General features: G+C 45.3%; 4 protein-coding genes across 4 annotated transcripts; 3 read left to right on the forward strand and 1 right to left on the reverse strand.

Annotated features, from left to right (window-relative positions):
• Positions 1 to 305: 305 nt before the first annotated feature.
• Positions 306 to 14,995, reverse strand: nol6 (nucleolar protein 6 (RNA-associated)). The gene is made up of 26 exons (XM_086205928.1): positions 14,839 to 14,995; positions 14,428 to 14,643; positions 14,236 to 14,352; positions 13,971 to 14,150; positions 13,282 to 13,450; positions 13,011 to 13,139; positions 12,758 to 12,921; positions 12,191 to 12,311; positions 12,006 to 12,064; positions 11,797 to 11,898; positions 11,600 to 11,715; positions 11,269 to 11,446; positions 11,005 to 11,127; positions 10,236 to 10,384; positions 7,042 to 7,117; positions 6,543 to 6,683; positions 6,347 to 6,464; positions 5,789 to 5,943; positions 5,504 to 5,667; positions 4,682 to 4,834; positions 4,474 to 4,571; positions 4,193 to 4,317; positions 2,835 to 2,924; positions 2,544 to 2,744; positions 1,357 to 1,458; positions 306 to 587 (listed from the first exon to the last, which is right to left on the reverse strand). The coding sequence occupies exons 1-26, from the start codon at positions 14,875 to 14,877 to the stop codon at positions 438 to 440; spliced, it is 3,435 nt and encodes a 1,144-aa protein (XP_086062054.1). The 5' UTR covers positions 14,878 to 14,995; the 3' UTR covers positions 306 to 437.
• Positions 3,450 to 4,090, forward strand: LOC147259764 (cocaine- and amphetamine-regulated transcript protein-like). The gene is made up of 3 exons (XM_086205271.1): positions 3,450 to 3,623; positions 3,757 to 3,840; positions 3,923 to 4,090. The coding sequence occupies exons 1-3, from the start codon at positions 3,477 to 3,479 to the stop codon at positions 4,028 to 4,030; spliced, it is 339 nt and encodes a 112-aa protein (XP_086061397.1). The 5' UTR covers positions 3,450 to 3,476; the 3' UTR covers positions 4,031 to 4,090.
• On the forward strand, positions 7,092 to 11,120 carry LOC147259765 (E3 SUMO-protein ligase ZBED1-like). Its single transcript, XM_086205929.1, has 2 exons — positions 7,092 to 8,777; positions 8,868 to 11,120. The coding sequence occupies exons 1-2, from the start codon at positions 7,308 to 7,310 to the stop codon at positions 9,417 to 9,419; spliced, it is 2,022 nt and encodes a 673-aa protein (XP_086062055.1). The 5' UTR covers positions 7,092 to 7,307; the 3' UTR covers positions 9,420 to 11,120.
• A 3,777-nt stretch (positions 14,996 to 18,772) lies between the features above and the next one.
• wdr54 (WD repeat domain 54) lies at positions 18,773 to 22,139 on the forward strand. Its single transcript, XM_086205930.1, has 9 exons — positions 18,773 to 19,350; positions 19,999 to 20,061; positions 20,240 to 20,306; positions 20,574 to 20,630; positions 20,731 to 20,858; positions 21,011 to 21,111; positions 21,304 to 21,466; positions 21,554 to 21,628; positions 21,713 to 22,139. The coding sequence occupies exons 1-9, from the start codon at positions 19,120 to 19,122 to the stop codon at positions 21,842 to 21,844; spliced, it is 1,017 nt and encodes a 338-aa protein (XP_086062056.1). The 5' UTR covers positions 18,773 to 19,119; the 3' UTR covers positions 21,845 to 22,139.
• Positions 22,140 to 23,678: the final 1,539 nt, after the last annotated feature.

A 23,678-nucleotide genomic window follows, 5' to 3' on the forward strand; every position in this document is an offset into this window, starting at 1 on the left:
CAGGCAATCGCACCACTTCAAGCAGAAAATTCAAGATTTCCTCCTTATCACAGCACGCAGGTCACGTCGGTATCGCTTTAAATGCCACGACCACAAAGAAACACAACAGGTTTGGGGGTTTTTTTTGCTCACACATCTGGATTTCCAGATAAAAAGGGAGGCTTCATTGTCATTTCTTGTGAAATTCACAGGATCAGGATCTGGGGTTTTTTTTTGGGTTGGACACCAGCACAGATAAAGTGATGTAACCAGGATCACATCTTTTTCATCCCTCATGAACAGGCAGCCGAGGCCCACATGGATAAAAAAGTAATGCCTTTATTAGACATGTACAGCACGACTGCACCAGAACATTAACAGGAGAGGGTTCATGGTTTGACAAACAGGGTAAAACAAATTAAAGTCTCGATAAGCAGACATGTTCACATCTGTGGTGACTAAAAGGACCATCTTTCCGTCCTGGCCTCCAAGGATTTGACCAGGCCCTTCCCCAGGACCCGGAAGTCCTCCAGGATTGCTTCGACATTGGGGATGGTGTTGGCTTGATCGCCGGATACCTCCACGCTCCTCGCAGACACCTGAGACGTCTGTGACGGCGAAGACAGCAGGTCAGTGGTGAAATTACACCCACGTAGGATGAGGAAAAACATGACGCACGACTCATGATCTCAGTCTTGACGCAGCTGCTTTCTTCTCCCACAGTAACTCTGCCTGCCATTGTTGAGTTTACCCAGCAATTGGTGATCACTGTTGTGACGTAGAGGGCGCTATTGCAAGCCTTGTGAGAGCCTACTGCACATCTAGGACCAAAAACAAGCGAAGCAGCAGCTCCAGATGCCAGAAGATGCTGCAGACAGCTGGAAGTTGCAGTTCTGTAGGGGGCCTGTGTCGCTGCAGCAGGCAGGCTCAGGAGCACTTTGGTGGGGCAGAAGAGGGGGTGCATGCCTGGCTGTCTGAGGGGGTGCAGCTCCACCAGGCTGCTAACTACTTCAAGTTCTTATAGTGCGCAACTGAAGTAGGGGAGTGAGTAAAGACCCATAATGAACCAACACATTTATCAGTTTTATGGTTGAAAATCACTTACTTTACCGAGAATGACCTTTTCTCAGCTTTTTGTCTTCAAAATGATGAGGGATGTTCATGAAACCAACCCCCATTCAACTACTGATTAAAAAAAAAGATGCACTTACAAGAAAACTTTTTTAAAAAACAAAAGGAAAATAAAGGCTTTGCCCTTTTATCTTGATATATCAAGTTTATTCCATAACCGCAACCAAGTATTCTTGAGAGACGAGTGAAAAGGCTCATTCATGCTGGCAGCGAAGGGGTTAATGTGTGTGGATGTGACCGACTGACCTTGAAGGGTGCTGGAACGAAGGCTTTGGGCTTCCATACCACAGCGATCACTGTCCCCCCGTAAGGATCAGAGAAGAAGAGGGCCAAGTCTCCAAACGCGTCCTGAAAATGGAGTTTATCAGTTACACACAGTAACACGGCTTCAGGGCTGCACCAAGGTCAGCCGCCGCGCCGCGCCGCGCCACGTCACCACGTGGGCAGCGCTCAGAAATAACAGGGTACGAAAAAACTCCACCAAATCCCATTAAAACAGCATTAAAGACAACTGAAGTGTTTCCAGAAGCTCCGTGAGTCATGAACAAGGACACAATGTGCTTTTTTTGTGTGATCACAACTTTAAAAACTGAGAGACTATCCACCCACCCACCCACCCACACACAAGCAAGGATGGGAAAAAAAAAAACTATCAATGAATAGCGGGAAGTATTTCAACTTGTATATTGTAGTTTTTACTTGTGAGAGGAGGCCTGGTCACAAACGTTACACAAAAATTAAAAGGAAACCATGAAAACGTATCCAGACACGTGCAGCACATTTCCTTCCTTCCGTTGCTCGTGTTTTGTCTACGTGTTGCCACCTGAATGCATCCATTCAGTATCAGACATCGGAGACTCGTCACAGTTGACAGCTTAAGATATTAAAGGTTTAGGATTGGCCAAGACCTGTTAACTTTTGTTTTGGCCTTCTTGACAGTTTTGGTTAAATTTCAAAAACCAAACCAAAAAAAGCAAAAAGCAAAAAGCCATGCTGCTAATGTGTGTGGATCTGAGCTGCCCTCTGTGAGCTGCAAATGAAAATCTTGCATATCGGAGGACACTTTTTACAGCTCCGTCCAGTGAATAAATTCTCTTGAGCAACTTTTATGATCTGTTATTAATGTCTAGGTGTGTGTAGCCAATAAACGTTCAACATACTAGAGGGAGGAAAAAATGACTTTAGTAAGATGCAAAGTACAGAAAACTGTCACCAGTGCTTCAGTAAAGTTTACATTCGATGAGGCTTTAATGGAGGTGTTCTTATCGGTGTGGAATTTTCTGGGCGTTTCTCTCCACTGTATTTCATTTCATTGGCTCGTGTCAAGGGTACCAGATTCTCACGCTCATCCAAGTCTGGGAGAGATTTCACCTAACTTGCCTGGACTTCTTTTCTCTGAAATATGAACTGGACTCCTGACAGATGCGACTCACCCGGAGCTCAGAGAGGTAGAGGGCCACAGGGTTGTAGTCGATGACAGGCAGGGCCCCCCCGTGTTGGAGCGCCTTTCCAGCCATCACGCCCCTGCTGAAGGTGACGGAGGGAGGGTCCACCGCCTGGCGGAGCAGCGGAACCTGCTTAGGGTTCAAGTAGATCAACACATCGTAGGCTTCCAGAGGAGGACGCATGACCACCTACACACACACACACACACACACACACACACACACGATGAAATCATAAATTCTTTTCAAATATTGATTATGAGCACTTGTTTTACTGACCCTGGCATCTTGTATCTGACCGCCATCCATCAGCTGATGTTCCAGGACTTTGAGACTTTCTGCAGCCATCATCACTACACGCTGCAGCATCTGAACACACACACACGTTTCTCACTGAATATAAAAGCATTTCTCCAACTAGCCACCAACTCTCACAAGGAGCTGAAGGAGGTTACTTGATTTCAAGAGAATGTGATGATAATCTGTTCACATGTTCAAAAATATGTTTCTGATGATGTGGGAATAGCAAACAAACGCTTCTGAACTCCTGAAAATGTTGATGGAAAACCTCTTAAGTCATCCAGAGGGACCTTCATTCTAATATTCAGGTTCATAATCTTCTCCCTGGCAGCGAGCAAAACTCAGCGTCGTTCGACCACCTCCACTATCCTTACACCTCCTTCCAAACATGGGGTTATTTCTTTCCTGACGCACCGTGAGGGTGGGAGGGAAAATCAAGCACGGCTTAGGACTCGTTTGAGCCGGTGATGACGTCTCTGCCGGGACGTCACACAGCACCGAGTTCCTGCCTTCTGCCACCGTTATAAAGGAGGATGCTTGGAAAGGCTCTGTGTTATCGTTGGGCTTCTCTGAGGGGAGCGAGGTGGAGTCCGGGAAACTTAACTGGGTCAGCCACGCACCATGGGAAGCTGCTGTGTGTACCTTTTCTGTACACTGATGTGTGCTGCTAGGGGCTTCTACAGCTACGGCCTGGTCCACACCGAGGATTACAAGGCTAAATATTTACGATACTTCACCACGACAGAGGACGGCAATGAAAAGCAACTGGTGAGCGTCACATCAGCAAAAATGAAGTTCTCATGTCAACATTCATATCAGATGGAAATTCTTCCAACTGTTTGATTTTCTGCTGGTATTTTAATGCTTTATGAAGTAAGGCGGAGTATTTCTATATTTCCAGATCAATGATTTACACGAGGTTTTGGAGAGACTTCAGAAAAATCAACTTTCAGCACTAAGAAAAAAGCACGGCCATCTGCCTTTGGTATGTGAAGGAGCGACTCGCTCCACCTGGGAAGGTCTCCACTTGTTGTTCATATATAATATCTTAATTATGTTTGTTTCAGTGTGATCCAGGAGACCAGTGTGCGCTAAGAAAAGGCTCCAGGATTGGCAAACTGTGCGACTGCTCTCTGCCAAGGACATGCAACTCATTTCTACATCGTTGTTTATGATTTTCTGTCTCTTTTCTTCTTTAAAGCCCAAAGAAATGTGACATTTTAATCTACCTTTTAAGTTCCATGTATTCACTTTTGTATTTGAAACTGTAATTCTAATATTTTTTATTAAAGCACGACGTTTTAAGCTATCCAGTGTTCTGTGTGTTGTCTGCTTACCTGGACAGTCGGCGCTCGCTTGGTCCACATAGACAGTTTTTTGTCTTTAGGCGTAGCGATAAACATGACAGGCAGAGACTCTCTGGAGGCCATGAAGTCATTCCTGATCTCCGTGTGGTCAGCGGCTGCACGTGACAGAGAGGCACACAGCAATCAAACTTGGTTTCGAAACAGAAACAAGCAGGATGTTAAAGTATGTCAGGTGTGTAAACAGAAGGAGGTCAGGAGGGGGTTGTTTGTGTGACATGGAGGGGAGAAGGAGTATGTGTGAGAGGGCTTGCCTGTGAGCTGCTTGTTGAGGTCGACTACCAGCGGGTTGTTCCTCCAGTCAAAGGAGGAGAGCAGATGAAGGAAACGGAGGAAGCCCACCTGAGGAGAACTGAGGAAGAAGGCATTCACATGACCTTCTAAACACAAGAAAAGGAGGGCGAAAAAATACAAGCTCATAAATAGCGAGGGTGGAACATATGATCTGAAAGTAGAAGTTACCCAGGAGGAGTGAAAGGTGCAGGCTGCAGGAAGAGAGACGCCACCAGGAGGTCTGCGGCGTCCTCGGTGATGTCGTCACTTAAGAGTTGAGCCCCCAGCCAGCGTTTAGCAAGGCGACACACTGCCCCGAAACACGTGTGCTGCTGCTGGAGCCTAAAAACAATGAGATGGACTATTCAGCACAAGAGAAGTCACGTGGAGAGTTCCAACCTCTGCCCAGAAGAACTCAGCCACACCGGACCGAAGAAAGAAGCGCCAGTTCTCACTATCAGGGTTCACACACGCGCTTACAAGACACTTCCCAACACACTGTTTCACGCAGATCCTTCATCCAAGAAGGAAATTTCAATAAATAAATAAATAAACTTCTTCACCATGTATTTGGGAAATCTGCTATCGCATGAAAATAACCAGGAATCCATGTCAGCATTTTCCAGCCTATATTTATCCTTGACAACCCGCGGCCCTTCACTACAGTTGTTTCAGTCGATCTCTAGCGTGTAAATGTTTGTGAGGCAGAGATTTTCTGTTTATTTAATAAAATTTTCTGGCTTGCAATAAAAAAAATAAAAAAATTAGGGGCTGGAAAACGCTATTTTCAAATTTACATTCATTTTTCAAATTTGTCCTAACCGTATGAACCATGTACTGTTTAACAGATCTGCCTCAATATCTTATGGGTTCTTCCTCAGCCCAAGCTGCCACAGAAGACCTAACATCCACGGTGTAAATGAAGGAGTAAGAATACGGCACGCAGAACAAACAACATACTGGACGAAATTTCAAGAAAGCAAAAAGAGGGAAACTTGGTTTTATTTTTACCCGTGCAACGTGCTGGTTAATAGAGGCTTGTGTATGGTGGCCATCTCCAGCATCTGAGCCTCCTCATTGTCCTTGACAACCAGCAGCCCTTCGTCGTTCACACTCTCCCTCAGCACCTGGGGCTCGCGGTGGTAAGCCACCCGGATGCGGAACACCAGGCCGTCCTGCGTTCATCCACAAAGGGATATAAACACTACAATCACAACCGATGCAGACCACAAATACACAGATAGAACCTGACTCACGTCACCTCCATATGACATGTACACACACTGAAAAATGTACCTTACAAACATCCAGGTGGGAAGGGCTGGGCTTGCACGTGTAATTGTGGTGTTTCTTCAGTAACTCTCCCAGGCGGATGTGGAAGGCAGCTCGGATGTGGCGGATGGCGTGGCGGTCGTGAGGCCACTTTCCGCTCCCCTCCATGTGGCAGATGACTGCAAAGAGTTGGTTACCAATGTATGAGGGTCAAAGCTTGTACAGCTGGATGTCTGAGGTTAGGTGGCTACATTATTTTTCTGTTTGGAAAATCTTGACGATGTGGGTTACAACTCAGTTGTTCCGTTATTTGGCCGGGGAGAAAGAGAACCCACCCCAGGAAAGGAGGGAAGTGAAAATCCAGACAGAGGAGATTCACTTAAATAATAAAATGACGATTTCTTCTTTTCTATTTCCATTTTTAGATGCATTAAATCACAGAATCAATTCAGGGGTAGCTCCAGTATTATCCTGAAGCTCAAATCAGGGACACTGAGCTAAATCACATACACACAATGACCTCATTTGAATGCACTCAAACCGTTAAACAAATCGTGACCAAATAAGAGTTGTTTCTCCAACCTGTGATGGGGTCGACGTAGACGGGGCAGGGTTTATCCTCCTTTGGCACCAATGACCGAGAAGCCTCTTCTCGGTCAAAGAAGGAGTAGTCCAGCTTCAGTGGCACAGGCGGGAAAACCTGCAAAACACAGCCAGCTGTGGATTCATATTCACTCAACTGCCGTGGCGTTGCAGGAGTAACAGCGAGGGAGTTTACCTGCGTGTACCGGAGCGCGGGGTGGGCTCCCTGCACTGATGTGATGGACAGGGGGAGACCCTGCAGCTTCCACAGTTTCCTGCTAAGATCATCATAGGACTGAACCACCAGGAAACTCTCCTCCTCCCCGGTGCTCGATGCCTACAGAGCAGAGTCAACTTTTAATTAACATTTATTTAAAATGGTATTTTCACTTCGCCTTGCTTCTATCTGAACACTGGAGTCAACCATGAGCGACTTCTATCAAATTTAGTAGTGTGCAGCCCTCATTAAAACACGCATTGACTTTATGTGAGAATGTTTCCTTTAATATGTTTCCTTTTTGCCGGTTGCACACAATTTCATTTTAGTTTTTGCCGGCCAAGGTAAAAAAACAAAGGAGTGAGTGATAGAAATTCATAAATTATGCAAATTTTATGTCTCAAAGTAATAGATGCACGAGAAACACGCTCTGTAAAACTGTTTCTCTGCAGACTTTCCCGAAACGTGTCCCATTTACCTCACTTCCCATTTTGATGACGTCATCCACCATCGTCCCCACGTACCGCACACTGGATCCGGGGATGTCTGCATGGCTGGTGGGAAAAGTATCATCTTTGGAGTCAGAGTGAACAACACACATATACATGTGCTTGGCTGCGTGGCGGCTCGCGGGTGACTCGGGATGGTTTTCATTAGCGCTCCACAGTTTAATGAGTTTAGACGGAGCGAGCGTTGAGATGCTAGCAGGCTAACTAGCCAAACACTCGGGTCAGACCTCAGAGAATGAGACGCGCGATGAAGAAACGCAGCTACGTGTGGGATTGTTTCGAACAAATGGGGGCAGACTTTGTCCGCTGCAGGAAATGCGAAGCCATGCTGAAGTACTGCGGTGGTGCCACCAGCTCCATGATTAATCACATGAGCAGGTATCACCCGGTGAACCACCGGACGGACAAGGACGAGAAACCCACGCTGGTCCCCACCAGGGCGGTCCAGTGTGTCGGGGAGGAGAACGCAGCGAGCTCCAGCAACGTGCTGCCCGCTAACATGTCTCCTAACATCGGGCAGGCCGAGCTGAACGGCGTGGAGAGGAAGCGGCTGAGACGGAGCTCGGTGTGGGACACGTTTGTCCGTGTGGACGACCAGGTCCAGTGCACCATGTGTGACACCAAGCTGAAGTACCGGAGCAGCACCACCAGCATGATGTACCACATTAGAAACAAGCACTCGGACTGCAGCCTGGTGCTTCAGGACGCGGAGGTGACGGAGCTCATCACCAGGATGGTGGAGAAGGACCTGCTGCCAGCCAGCGTGGTGGACGGGGAGGGATTCCGGGAGCTGTTTACACACATCATCAACAACTACAAAATGCCATCTAGTGGTGATATTACACGCCTGATTGAGGCCCACGTTGCAGAGAAGGTGGAGGAGCTTATGGCGCAGCTGTTTCAAGTGGAGAAAGTGGCTCTCACGGCTGACTTCTGGACAGCCCAACCACGCCAGACATACATTACAGTGTCATGCTCATTCATAACTGAAGACTGGCAGGGGAGGTCAGCCGTGCTGCGCACACACAAGCTAGCAGCTGACAGCCTTGCTTCTGCAGACAGTATCAGAGAGTCTCTCCACCACACCATTGAGTTCTGGGGTCTTGCTGGGAAAGTGATGGCGTGCGTTCACAACAGCACACAAAACATCTGTGCAAACGCGCCCTGGGACTATGCCACTTGTTTTGCCACAACGCTGCAGATGGCGGTCAGTGACGGGCTGGGTGATGATCTGCTGCGCATTATCACTGCTGCGGGGAGACTGGTCAAGCATATCAGCCGCAACTCACTGGTGAGCAGGGCCATGGAGCAGAAGCAAATCCAGATGTGTCTGCCACAGCACAAACTCATCCAGGCCAGCAAAGATAGATGGGACTCCATCTGCGATATGCTAGGGCGGCTACTCGAGCAACGGTGGGCCATCAAAGCTGTGCTCTCTGACCGCACAATCATCACCAGGAAAGAGGCTCAGATGCTTGAGATTGAGGACGATTGCTGGCAAATAATTGAAAATTTCACACCTGTGTTGGCCACGTTGAAATGGGCGACAACGGTTATTTCTGCTGAAACTGAGGTGTCCATTTCAAACATCTACCCCATCACGTTCAGCCTCATCCAGACTCACCTTGTGCCTAAAGAGGATGATGTGGAGCAAGTGGCCGAGTTTAAGCACAAAGTTCAGATGTCACTTGGGAATAAAATGGAGGTACACAAACGCTGACTTGTGTGTGCTGTGACTGAACTAGTAGCTGCTGAAAAACGCACTGATTAAAGTGTTTGATTTCATTGTTTGCAGGTTGACAGCAGTGACCTCGCTTCCAAACCAGCTCTGATCGCCTCAATGCTGGACCCTCGACACAAACACCTCCGTTTCCTGACACCCACGGGCCGACTGGCTGCAAAGGTGAAACTACACGAGCTGGTTTCCAAATCAGACGTGATAACTACGACTGTGTGTGCAAAGGAAGAACAGCAGGAGACCCCGATCACGCCCGATGTCAGCCAGGAAGTTGTCCCTACACAAGTTAAGAGTGACACCAAAAACACCATGATGTTGCTCCTGGGAGACAATTACAGTTCCTCCTATGCTACAGACTCGGAGGCCCAGGTTGATTACTACCTGCGAGACATCGCACCCTCTTTGGATATTAACCCTCTGGAGTGGTGGAAGGTGAACGGACAGAGATTCCCCAAACTAGCCACTCTAGCGAGACACTACCTGTGTGTACCAGGGGTCTCATTACCATCTTTGCTGTCAGAAGCTGGACAAACGTATGCAACCACACGTACCAGACTGAGTCCAGAGCACGTTGACATGATGATCTTTGTAAACAGAAACGTGACTTGAGATGTGTTACAATTGGAGCCGAGCTTTGAGAAAAAAACATTACAACTGTAGTGGTAAATGGCCTCAATTTATACAGCGGTTTTCTACCTTAGAGGCACTCAAAGCGCTTTACAGTGTCATCTCATTCACACACACACCAACACACACACACACGGTGAAGGCTGCCATGCATGGCGCCAACCTACTCATCAGCAGCAACTATGGGTTCAGTATCTTGCTCAAGGGCACTTTGACAGGGTTGCTGTAATGGATCATGTCTTGTTTGAAAAGGTGATTTTTGTTCCCCCTCCTGGCAGGAATGTTCCCTCCCCTCTGGAGGCTACCATTTGAAGCCTGGGGCATCTCTCCAGATCAAAGATGTCGTAACACATCGAAGCACTGTGGTTGGGTTCAAGTGAAGGATGTGGCATCATGGACTCGAGATTCTTTATCAGTAAGAAGCTGGAAGTGAGTCAACGAAATTGATGCAACTCTTGACTTGGCTATTGAATTTCTCCGGCAGAAATGTGTTACCCGGCTCTGTGTGCGTGAGGATGGGGATACGTCAGCGCTGTACCTGGTAATTATGAGGTGACAGCAGATCGATGGTATTCAGCATGAATTATTGAATTTTCCAGTGGAGGCTGCTCAGTTACGACGCCACATGTTCCGATTTGCGCATGTTCATACATTTAGAAAAAAAATCTTGATGCCTTTGTCGCTATGGTAGCATAATGAATAATATAGGTACTATCAAACTAGAAACCAAAGCTAACCCCTATAACTACCAGTGCTAAGGTGTTGTTCGTTTTATAGACCCAGATAAAACATACGTACAGCTGTAGCAGGTGTGTGATGATCTGTCTGGGTATGAGTCGTTTCTGGCAGGCGGTCTCTCCGTCCCACAACACCGCCTCGGTGATGGCGCCGTCCTGGAAGCGGCGCAGCTCGGAGCGATCGCCCCACAGCTGACGAAACTCAGCCGCCTGAAGAGAAGAGGACAACTTTTTCATTCCGCAATCATGATTGATGTTCACCACCGGAACAGCAGCCTGTGTCACTGTCATGTGGATGATTTGGCATGCGTTTGTTAACCAGAACCAGATAAAGTGTCCCGGAGAGCTGGATTTGAGTACATTATTTTAATATAGACAATCTCTATGTGTATCTCTATGTACACACACACACACACATCTGCAGATAACAATGCTGACTCTTGCTACCAAATCCTTTTTAAAAAAAAAAAAATTATTAATGTCGTCGGACTTGTGGTTATGGTTAGATCACAAGGCCGTAGTTGAAAATACAGCAAACTATGAACAAATGCATTCAATTTAAATGTATTCAGAAGCAATTCATTTGAACTGGTTGGATCGTGATATGTCTGAGGTTCCGGTGGAGTCGGGATGCCGCTCAAGCTACGGAACGGAATCTGGATCAGTACCATTTCTCTGATACTCAATCTTTGAATAACATCAGTATCTGCACCCAGTTTTTATATCCCGTTTTTTTACGGTACACGAATACAATTTTTTGCTGACACTGTAAATGAATTTGAACAAATGCAAACACTTGACATGCAGTGTGGAGGCACAGGTGAGGTCACCTTGGGGCTGTCTGCAGGTGGCCCTCGCTCCAGGACAGAGGCCACCAGCTCTGGCCTCAACATCAAGCCAAAGGAGAGAGGAGGTTGAGCTTTATACTTTGGGGGTTCACTCTCCAGGGACCACTGCCAGAAGACACACACGCACACACACACAAAATAAATATGATTGAGAAATTAAATTATTCAAAGAGAACAAACAAATCCTGTTGTTGTAGTCATACTAGCGGACAGGTGACGCATGGATGAATACGTGACCTCACCCACCTGGGGATCAGGAGACAGGGAGTGGGTGAGGAGGCTGATCCTCTGGTCCAGTCCTTGCTGGAGCAGTGAGAGCAGAAAGGGGAGCGCTGTGTGCACGTAGTCTCCACTGTGATCCATCAGCTCACCGAGAAGATTCAGTTTCTTACAGCTGGACTGAAGCTTTACCAGCTCACATAATCTGAGAGGGAGATGACGGCATGGCGTGAAACAAAGAATGAAGTAAAGGTTGTAAAAGTGGAGTCAGGCAGCTTTACTTGTAGCTCCCTCTTTATTATCTGACGTGTGAGGGTGCTAGCCTGGCTAATGTAGTAGCGGATGAACAGAGCCATACTGGAAGACGTGGTCGCTAGTCCTAATCATAGGTTTGGGAGTCATGAGGAGACCGTGGAACCCGTCCAATGTTGGGTCGTCCCAGAACCGCATGGATAGGGACGCCTCGTGCTGCAGCTGAGACACCATTTCAGATGATTAAAACCAGCCCCACGTTATTACGCTGAATCTTCATCGACGGAACGTTCCTGTCTTTACCTGTTTGTAGGTACAAGCCGTCATGTCAGCGCACATGTTGAGGTGTCCTGAGGGGTCGACGAACACGACCTGGAAGGCATTGTGAAAGTCTGGAAGGGCTGGCTGTAGGAAACAGAAGGGATGAGACCGGTTGATTCGAGGGGTGAAAATAAAGGTATGAGCTATACTAGAAGGTTTGTTCTTTTAAGATGTAACCAATGATGACACACAGCAGTTGAGTCGGGATCTTTGGCCAGGCTGATTCCGTTCACCGTCAGGTCCGTAGAAGCTGAGAATTCAAACAAAATCAGGTTCATTTACGAGATCCATAATTTAATTACTTTTACCTTTGATGTCACTTTTGATGTTTAAGGTTATTCTGCACGAAACGCTGTAGTTCAGCGCATTCTCTCACCCAGAAAGTTCAAGCTGTTTCGGAGCAACTGATAGGCTGTCATGGTGTTGCTGATTCTGTGAGTGGTCAGCAGATAAGCCAAGAGCATCGACGCCAGAAAGCCGTTAAAACAACCTGTGCCCTGGAAGAAAACCAAGCGATACACACGTGTAGTGAGTCCTTCAACGCGCCCTCCTTCACAAGGAATCCCCTCTGCCATGACAGGTGTTGTTTGGAAACCCAATTCAACTCTGCGAGGTCAATGCTCGGACGGCTCACGGAGCGAGTCTACTACGACGGTGGCTTCCCAGCATACATCACCCACAGTGCTTTGCAGTTTCTCGTCATTTCCACAACATTTGATTTCAAAGCTGAGTTCCTCAAAGGACCGCACGAACATGATCATTTGGATCGGGATGATACCCGAGCCAACAATCACAAGTCTTAGTAACAAAAGCAGTTAATCAGAGTAACTGGCCGACCCTGCATTGTGACTACAAGGCCAAGTGGGTTCCATTATTGAACCCTCCAAGCAGAAATACTCAAATCAGTGTCAGAAGAGTAGGTGAGCCACGTCAGGCCTCCTACCTGGTCGAGCTCTCTCTGACGGAGCCAGACTTTGAGCAAAGCCGCCCCCTCAGGAAACGCTGGGCACTGGGAGCAGACGGCAGAGAGGAACTGGAGGTGAGGCCTGAGCAGCAGATCGCCCAGCAGAGAACTGTTGTAATGTGGTGTTGGAGATTCACTGGTTTCTGCAACAAACCCAAGAAGATCTTGGTCTCGATTAAAAATGATTATTATTAACATGAAGCGTTGGAACCAAACACATGGATCATCATACCAGTCTGAGGGTCTTGCAGACCGGTGAACCACTCTGTCCTGACATTATTCCTCTGAGGGTGGAACCGGCTCGGCTTGAAGAATCCAGGAGGCAGACAGGCGTGGACTCGTACAGTGAAGGTGGAGGAACCTTTACACGAGGGAGGGAACACAAGAACAAGTCCCATCAAAATTTACATCACAACCACCCCCCAAAAGAAATACCTATTTAACTGACCAACAATCCAGCCAGTCATTTTCTGTAACATGCTGTACATTAAAAAGTTAAAAACCTGGGGGGCTCAGCAGGAGGATGGGGCGAAGTCGATTCCCGTGCAGACAAGAAAAGCTCATGGTTCCGATGTCAGAGGAGGTTGTGAGGTACTGAGCCAGACCCGCCAGGTACAGAGCTCTTTTCCTGGGGTACCTCTGGTTCAGGAAGTCTTTAGGGTGGAGGATCTCCTGAAGACAAGACACGAGTTTCATCAGCGTCTCTCGTGGGACTGACATCAGGGTTGGTCCACGACAGGAACACTTGCTTCTTCATAAAGGTTGACGGTATTAACAGTACTGAATACTGGTCTAGTTTAACCAAAACTAATGCTGCAATTTTTTGTACTATTAGTCTAAAAGTACGCACTTAATACATTTCAGATTACAAGAATACTAAATAGCATGCTAGGACGGAGTTCCAGACACAAATTTTATTGTTATTTGGCACATTTTTTAGCTGGTTAGCTTGTTTTTGCTAGCGACGTGTACCTGGTCTATCCAGGTTCTGGGGGAACGATTCTACACAGTTAACGGACCAGGTATAAACACTGAGGTCATCAAAGGGGAACAAACCTCCCTGCTCGGTTTGATTATATTTGCTAAATTTTAATGGAGCAAGGCAAAGCAAACAGTGTTCCAGTCTTCAGACTTTTATTCTGTAGATACATTTGAGAGCGTATCACTCCGCTCTCGGCTTCAGAAGACTTACTGCTGGGATTGTGACAGCCAGGTCCACCATGATGCGTGGTTTGATGCAGGTACCTAGAGGATAGCTGCCGATCACATCCACAGAAGCCGGCGGCGCCATATGAAACTTGCCCTTTTGGGTTTTGGGTACCAGGAGAAATGGAACCTTAATTTGACCAGACAGCCATGACAGGTCGTTCACCTGGACACGTGGAGAGAGACAGGAGAAAAGGTGTGCATGAGGGACTGTGAGGAGACCAGATGGATGAAGATCTGACACTACCTACCTCAACTTCCGGGGAATGTGGCACCGTCTGGAGGAGTGTGGTGACGGTCTGGATGAAGGAATCGATTTGCTGTGTCCTGTGCTCACTCAAGGTGACCTCCTTCAGCAGCTCCTCCATCTGTTACACGTGATAGACCACATTACCAGCAGGTCTATGTTCATCTCAGGCATCTCCGAGGGTCAAAGGTCTTACCTGCATCTTAAGCAGGCTGCAGTGAAACAGGCTCTCAGCCTCTTTGAGCTGGTTCAGCTCCTCTGCTGTGGGTGGTCGGTACAGATCACTCCGGGACAGCTTCACCGGGTGATACACCACCTCCTCCTTGTCAACCTCGTCAGGTTTGCTCTTCTTAGTTTTGACGGGAGCCTCATTTTCCTCCTCCTTGTCCTGAGGTGAGTCTGACGGAATCATCTGTGCGGTGACGACCAAAACACAACAGCTCCGTTTGACTTCTCAAAAGAACGTTAACTACCTCTGTAATGCAGTAAGACGAGGGAGAGGGCTGACTAGCATCAACCTCCCGGAGAGTCGGGAACATCGCGCAGTGTGTTAGCAGCCAGGATCCCTCCAGGAGGGCTAAAGTCTCACATGGACCGCCGGTCTTACCTCTGCTTTGCCGTCTTTTAATCTGCGTTTCGTTTTCATGTCCAGTCCAGAAGAGAAAGGGAGGTTAAATTTGATATTTTGGGGTTTCAATCAACACCGCTTTCCCTTCATAGCGTTCTCACATGTGCAAAGGGTCAGTCAGACGTGCTAGCAAGCAAAATAAAGCTCTGATTGGTGGAGAACCAGCGGAGGTGATAGATGATTGGTTTGCTGCACGCCAGACGTCACGTCGGATTCAACAAGGTTGGTTGCACTAACGGCGTGTTTTACCGGTGTTTAACAAAATAAAACACTGAATTTCGTATTATATGAAAAGCAGTAGGTTTTACACTAAAATATGAATATAGAATACACAAGTCTCTAAAATGGCATAAAAATGTCCCCTCCCTCAAAATTATTATTTTTTCCTTTTCCAATCAAATTGTATTAAGAATACTCATATGGACTATAGGAAGAAATAGCATGCATTAAAAAGAGGAGTTTCCTATATTTCCAGTCAAGGACTGATAAGTAGTACCGATGTGGAGTCCCAAGGTCACTTGACATGTTAGCTATTAAAAATTGTACGTACATCCTGTATATAACTTCTATTTTATGGAAAACAGCAGGGTTTGCCCTGAATACTCCAATGAAATGTAGCACAAAATGAAGTGCAGTAACTACAGGTGAGCCCCATAGTCACAGTGTAGGACTACTAATTGCTACTTTTTGGTATTTGACTGTATTCTGTCATAAGAATGTAAAATCAAAAAAAGTGTCATGAAAGCCACAAGTCTTAATCAGAATCTAATTTCTTTGCATTTCAGTGTTGCAGTTTCTATAAGAAGAGCCTCTGTCTCCAGCTTTGTGATATTTTATTGAAGGCACTAGAACAGAGATTATAGAAAAAAACTGGAACAAACAAAACAAAACAAATGACAGCACTGTTTCACATCTTAACAGGGATTGTTTACAAAATGCAGTGAGTCCTAACGTGTAATCGTCTTCAGCAACTCAGCAAACTTTTGACACGATATGATCTAGTCATAGTAGAAGCATCTTACTTATTTGGCTCTAGATACAGATACTATGAAACCATGTTTTTGCTTTTTTTATTATTAGAAGTAAAAGTTCTATGGCTGAAGTAATGGGGTGACCTGAGGTGGTGGACCAGCTGTAACCTGATCCTCAGCAGCATTCATTCCTATCCTCAGCTCGACAGAGCATGAGGTTTACATTTCTATGGGTTGATGATTCAGGAGCGAAACTCCTTTGGCCAAATAAGCAGCGTCCAGCCTCAGACCCCCTCAGGACATCATCCCCCCTCTTCTCTCTCTAGAAAGAGACGACTTCCTCCGCCAGATATCTGCTTCAAGTTCAGATCGTCCACTCGGCTTCTTGAGGTCAGATTCTGTGTAACTGTTAGCCAAGACAAGGCGAGGCAAGCTTAAGACCTGGTGGCGTTTGTGTTGAGTTGATTCAGTTGAGAGAGCTTGATTTTTATAACCTGTGCTTCTTCTGTCTGCTGAACAAGACAGGGATGGCAGAAATGTACTGGGAACAGGTTTGGGAGGTAAAGAATTTTGATGTTTTTCATTTCCATGAATATTTTGTGGGGTGTGATGTCTAAACACATTGCAAATCAAATCAGCGACAGGCTTGCTGGGGCTTTTTTCCTTCTCAGGTGGCTTTGGAAGGCTGCTTGTGCGGGTCGTAATATTGCGATGCTGGTTGGCTCTTGGCTGTGTTTGTCCAAGGTCCTGCCCAAACAAAATGGAAGAATAACTATCATTTAAGATGAGCCTTCAGGGCTTTACATCAGTCTGCACCTCTCCTACCTGCAATATACGGCCAGATTCAGAACCTTGTCTCTCTCAGCTCCCTGCCTCTGTCAGATCTTCAGCTTCTAGTGTAAAGACTTATCTGTTTAGACTGCAACTTAAGCTTCCTCCTCTCTTCTATTCCTCCTTAAAAGCATGACTAAATAAAGACCGCCTCCCTCATCATTGCAACTCATTGGTTTTAACTGATGAAGAACACAATGAACAGCTGGTTCTACTTCTGACGAAATATGTTTCTGTATGTCACTTTGGACAAAAGCATCTGCTAAATCATGAAAAGTAATGGATATAATCAAAAATACCTGCCGTGAAATGCATTTAGATGAAGGGGCAGCATGTTGAACAGGAAGACATCCTCGAGCCCTGACATCTGGAGTTGCTGGCGTGGGCTCTAAGTCTTCTGTTTGAGATGCTTCCTCCGGTCCGTCTCCTTCATCACGACACAGGAACTTCTGCTCCAGAATCTGAATTAAGTGACTTTTGGCCCAGGATGCAGAGAAAGATGCTAGCTAGAGGGCATGAATATATGTGTAATAGAAAATGAAAGAAAAAGGGGCAATATTGATTATTTATCTCTTTCCATAAGTGTAAATCTACAGTGAAGTATCATAATTATAATACAATTTAGGTTTTACCCGTCTTTTGACATCATTCCCCGAACAGGCTTCCATGACCTGGCTCAAGAGATCCGTCATGATCTCCCCAACTACTTCCTCTACATCCTCCTCCATCATCATGTCCGTCCATTGGCGCTGAGTTAAATGACCCGGTATAATGTCTTCAACTTCGATGTCCTGGTTTTGAGGTGTGGTGGATTTTAGTCTATTTCTCTCAGCTTGGGATTTGACTGCAGCACGGGACATCTTGGCTCAGAAGTTGGGTGGCTGGGGGGGGGGGGGGACTTGATGAAACAAGTCATTAAGTTACGGGTGACAAGATCTGAAAGAAGCATTTGTTATGATGATAAAGGGTGCGATACATTTCTTCAGAAATCCAAAACATGTGCGCATATCTTGAAGCAAAACAAAGTGATTCACTCGTGTTTCTCTAAAGGTTGAAATGTCTCACTGATGAAATAAACTCATACACCCAGCCGATTTTTTCATTCGTTTCAGTCTGACATCAGTATTCTGTCCACAAGGAAATGCATTGTTGAATTTGATGCAAGATGAGATTGTTGAGCATTGTGAAAGCCTCCTGATGACATCATTGCGTCCTGCGACCTCCACACAGCGTGTCCACTGCTGGAGAGAAGAAGGAGCAAGTGGTTTTATTCTTTAGTTTATTCTGTTTTGGGGAATTCGAAGGTGGGTGTTTGACATCACAAAACCTCAGTGACAGATTGAGTGAAGCCGTCTGCCCCCCCATCCAGATCTTGGGCACCGTGGTCAAAAGCATAAAATGAAGTGGGAATTAAACGCTATCAGCCCCCACCGGTGTGGTGTACTTTAGTGAACATAAGGTAAACATTAGCACACTCTGGTGGCTTTCTTCAAACTTGACTCCATTCACCCACTTGAGGCTTCTTCTTCTTCTGCTGACAACACAAATACTGCACTTCCTCAAGATACACTGCAATACACAAATGTTATGTGTACTTTTACTTCTTGTACTTTAGTACAATCAATATCTAATACATTTAATGAAGTCAATTATTTGGATAGAAACTTTAAATTTAAGAGTACTACGTAATCTGAATATTTCTACTACTACCTAAGTAAAGGAACTGAGTACTTCCTCCACCACTGCCTGTGTAACATGCTAATAATATGGAGGAGCATTGTAGCCTTCTTTTCATAAATTTGCTGTGTGTTATCCATATTCGTTTAAGTTACTGTTAGCAGTGTGGTAACGGATAAAGCTGTGAATGTGCGACGTGAGTGTTCTGTGGTGATCCAGTGGTTACCGTTACCGTTCCCCGTAGAACAAACACAGCCTCAGAACCTTCTTAGAATCTAAAATATGGCTCCAAAACCTCCTTTTCTGATCACCTTAATTACATCTGTTCAGTTTAACCAACAGCTGGAGATATTATCTATCCAAATTTACCTTGAAATCGCCTCATGTAGACGACATTGCGGTTGCCCAGCGACCGAGCACGCAACGATAACGTGTTACGTAGCGGCTGCGTTGTCTCTATGGCTGCGGAGGACGCTAAGAAAAACCTATTGCTAACTGCAGCTAGAACACGGTTTGGTTTGTGATAAATGTACATGCAGTGCTAGGCAGACACAGCACCGGGGTCAGAAACACTTGTTGTGTAACTGTTAACCTGACAAAAGAGGGGTTTGGACGGTTTTATATTTAGCTGCGTAATTACTTCTCGCTAATAGCTACCTAGCTTGCTGCTAATGCTAAGTACTAAGAGTTGCAGCCAGGGAAAGGTATGTCGTTTTAACCAGCCTGTCTGAGTCAGATTCACTTAGACAAAGCCGCCTCAATATCAACATCCCGTGAAGGAATGTCGATGTATCACAAAGAAAAGAGCATCCAGATCAAGAACAGTGCGTCTGCGCTGTACAACAACCTGAGCGTGCTGCGCATCGCCCCGCGCCGTCTCACCTACTTCACCGTGGTCCACGCTAATGTGGTCAACATGGTTAGCGCGTCCTGGGACGGCCTCAACTACTCCCACCGACAGCTGCAGTCCAAGGAGCCCAATGTGGCCACCAGCCCGTCGCTAATCATGCAGGTCAGACCACCGTGTAGCCTCTGGCAGCCGTGGTAGGCCCGTGTGTGTTCACCTGAACAGGTGGGAGGTCCTCCCTCCGCAACAAAAGACACATCTGTGTCATATGTTGCTTGGCGCATGGGAACGTCAGCAGCAGATTTGAATTAAATCAATGTATCTTAAATTGAAGGTGTTGATGGTGTGTATTCATTCTCGTGAAATCATCTGAAAAATAATTAGAGCTCTTTTTAGACAAACTCTAAACTCAGTTTCAGTGACAGGAGGTAAGTCCTGCTTCCTATGGATAAAGAACATTGATCATTTTGAAATTGGGGAATTATAAATTTAAATGCTACAAGTAGTGATAAAATTGAGATGGATTCATTGTCTTTTATTAAGATAAGTGACATCTGCCGATGTCTGCACTCACAGGGTGGATTTTACACCGTTTGTCCATACACCACCATTTCTCATGTATTCATTTATTGTACACCAAGTTGTTCCCTTACCTGCGTGCATTTAAATGAGGCACCTAATGCATTTCAAATAAGTAAGCAATTTTTTTAAATCAACTTTTTACTTAAAGTTTATTTCTGATAAATAATATTTGTGATTTGACCCATGAGTTTGGCTGCATCCTGGGAATACTTGAGTGTTTTCTTTTTGCAGGCTGCGTTCTGTGTTTTGCCCTCTCGTGACCTGCTGGTGGTGACCTCTCAGAAAGGCATCCAGGTGAGTGATTGGTCTTCTGTTCCCCCCTCCCCATGGATGAGTTCAGTCTCTTCAGTATCCACAGCTGTGTATCATGGCGGTGATGAGGAAAGACATGTTTGACTTAACTTGAGTTCTTTTTAAAATATGGGTGTAAATAAAAGGACTAACATGTTTTTTTTATTGTGATTATTTTAAGATGTATGAATCTGATGGCTCCATAATGGTGTACTGGCATGCATTGGATACTCCTGAAACACCTACAGGTACGATTAAAATAGCAACTACATGTGTAGTAAATGAAATGATTGAATATGTCATTTGCAGTAAGATACTAATAAGTGTGATATGACACAAAAGAACAGGATGACATTGTCCACTGATCCACATAATGACACAAACAGTATTAGATTGTTATTTTTTTCATTTATAGTGTCATATTCTTTGCTTTGTAAACTCTGGACATTTTCAAGTTCATTTAGTATTCATCCATTGATAAAAAATCAAATCTTCTGATCCTCTTGTCTCCACAGCTCAGGCCGTGTTTGCTCGAGGGATTGCAGCAGTCTGGGAGAATTATATATGCGTGGGTAAGTGCTGAGTTGAAAAACTATTTCGTCTGCAGGCTAATTGATAAGAAAATGTAGAAATAAGTAGCAGAACCAACTTTTGTCTTTCTCACATTTCTAGGAGTGTCATCCAGTGCCATTCTGGTGTTTGATGTTCCCAGTAAAGGCAGTAATATCACCCTGTCCGAGGTCCTGGAGGAGCACAAGGAGGCCATCATTGACTTGGCCTCTGAGTGCTCTGGCAGCCAGGTACCCGCTGCAACTTTGAAGCAGGGTCACATTAAATGGTTTATTTACTTCTCAAATATATCACTGCTGTATTATTGGAGTACACTGTAAATCCCAACCATTATATCAGGAACACAACCTCGTCCGTTCTGTCGCTGTCTCTCTTCCCTCAGGAGTGCATTGCTGATCTGGTCAGTGCGGATGATGGTGGCAACCTGTGTGTGTGGAAGTCTGGGGAGGAATTTCAGCTTCTCAACAAGATCCCTGGATTTGAGTATGAAGTTACAACCCTGCATGAAAGTGTTGCAATAGTAGCCCACCAGTTGAGAGACAGAACTCTGTCACCGCCAGGCGTAAATGAGCCTTTCCTCTCCCTCATTATCCTTCCTCCCTCGACTGTAATGTGCATTTTGCTCTCGATGTTTTTTCACTTCCTCTCTGTGATGCTCCTCCATCTTCCTCCCAGTGTGAGCTGCTCATCTGTTAAGCTGTGGAAAGGTACAGTGGTGGCAGGTTACGGAACAGGTCAGATCCGCCTCTACGAGGCAGTGACGGGAATTCTGCATGCTGAGGTGAACGCCCACGCTCGCTGGATCTACTCTCTGGACATCGCTCCTTTTTCTGGACTGGTGGGTTTTGTAACTGATTTGAATGAAAAACTAAATGTTTACTGTCTGTTTGTATTTGCTAATAACACACGACATGTCCATGTGCAGCTCCTGTCTGCTGCTGAGGACTCTCTAGTCAGGGTGTGGCACCTGACGGTAACCCCGGAGACCAACAGTGTAGAGGTAATTCCTCATCGAGACTGAAGCCACGTACTTGATTTCTTTCTCTCAATGAAATTTTGACTGTGTTTGTCTTTTTCCTCATAGGTTGCCCATTTGCACAATGAGTGTGTGACAGACACCCAAATCTGCGGCGCTAAGTTCTGCGACGGTGATGGCTACGCCTTTGCAGTGACTGGCTATGACCTGAATGAGATTATTCGTTACACGCAAACATAGGACATATTAAAGTTGACGTATTTGAATATTACCTGAGATCATGTGACCCTGATTTAGTCAAGAGCATTCAGGAATGGAGACCTTATTGTTTTTGTTATAAAGCTTAGTTTTGGGGCATTTCAATGCGTTACGATGATTAGAAGCCAAGTGGAGCATATCTGTGTGTGTGTGTGTGTGTGTGTGTGTGTGTGTGTGTGTGTGTGTGTGTGTGTGTGTGTATAAGTATAGCAAAATTATACAAGTGAAAGTGTTTCTGTAAATATTAATTTGTATGTGAAATTAGTTTTGTGAAGTGATTAAATATTCTCGTATTATTTCTGGAATGGACATTACATTTTCTAGAACAAACAAACCTTTCTGCATTTCACAGCTGCATCAGTGATGGAGGTACGTGTTCTTCATTCATGAAATAGTCAAATGCGCTGATAGAGACTTTTTATACCTTGAATTTACTCCCACGGGTAGGAAGCAAACCTTGATAGTTACTTGTCTCCCATTGCTACGACCTCTGCTGTGTACCTCAGTCACCCACGCTTGTGAAGCTTTCATTCAGGGATGCCCAGACTTTACCTTATGGAAGGCCAAAACCGAATCCCAGCGTTGGGCTAAAGGCAAACACATATCCTGTTATTAAAATGAAAAATTGTGCTAAATTCTCGGGTCCTCCCAGAAACGACACGTTTCAGTGACAAAATATACCATTGTTTTATCAAATTACAGGTCCATCTTTCAAGATTAGGCAACTGAAACCACCAGGACCAGGAGAACATGAATGTACTGCCATAATCAGAGCGACATACCACACAAAATTCGACTCTGCCAACTTAATAAATTATTAAGATATTAGCAATTATGGATTCTACTGTACTTAGTGTATGAATATTTTTACCCTTCAAAAAGTAGTGTTTTAAAATGTCTTGATTTCTCTCTTAAAGCCTTTTTATTTATTTATTTTTTTTGTTTACAACCCAAAGGCCCCACTTTGTGCAGCGCTGCTTTAATGTTACAAGAGTTACACACCACCTCTGGGCTTTGTTTCCTTTCTGTCAGACTAAACTGAGAGATATCAAGAAGTCCAACCGTGTATCAGGAAAAAAAAGAAAAAAAAAAGAAAGTATTTTCATGAATGAAGCTTATTTTTGAGCAGGGACATAACGGTGTAGTACAAAGACTGCTCACTAGAGGGCAGAGTGGAGTTGCCTAACATCACACACAGTAGGTCAACTGTTCGATAAGGTCCGTATTGAGTAATGTGTACTGGCCACCCATGAGGGTCAGTAAACATGAGCACACAGCAGAGAGATCTGATAACTGTCGCTGTCTCTTAGAAATACTCACGTCAACATGTGCCGGACTTGAATTTACAGTAAAACATTCACTTACACTCATAATATTTTACGGCTCAAGACATATAAACATATGATGTTTTACAAGCTTGTCTATGCCGATTGGTTACTCCCTCTTTCTGTCTATGCCTGATTTGTATGAGGGGCTGTTCCAGCTCGAAAAATACAGGGCTTCAGTCTGGTAACTGCAGAAAAATTATATTGTTTTCTCATTCCTCAAAGTTGACATGAAGACGACCTTTTTGTAAACACGTCCCTTCTAATAACCAGTCTCTCTGAATTAGTTCTTAAAGAGAAAGCATAATGAAACTAAGAGATACTGTTTCCCGAACAAGACAAGCTGATGTCTTTACTGAAAACAAATCCTGCCAACTCAGCAACACTGATAGCAAATCTGTTTACCTCAGGTCACATGAGGCTGCTTTATTTATTTATTTAATTATTTTATTTTTTAGATGGCATGAGCCACCAGGTATCGCAGTAATATC

This window comes from Aulostomus chinensis, chromosome 6, assembly GCF_037954235.1.
Source record: "Aulostomus chinensis isolate RoL2024-O1b breed Wild chromosome 6, RoL_Achi_v1.0, whole genome shotgun sequence".
Lineage (NCBI taxonomy): Eukaryota > Metazoa > Chordata > Actinopteri > Syngnathiformes > Aulostomidae > Aulostomus > Aulostomus chinensis.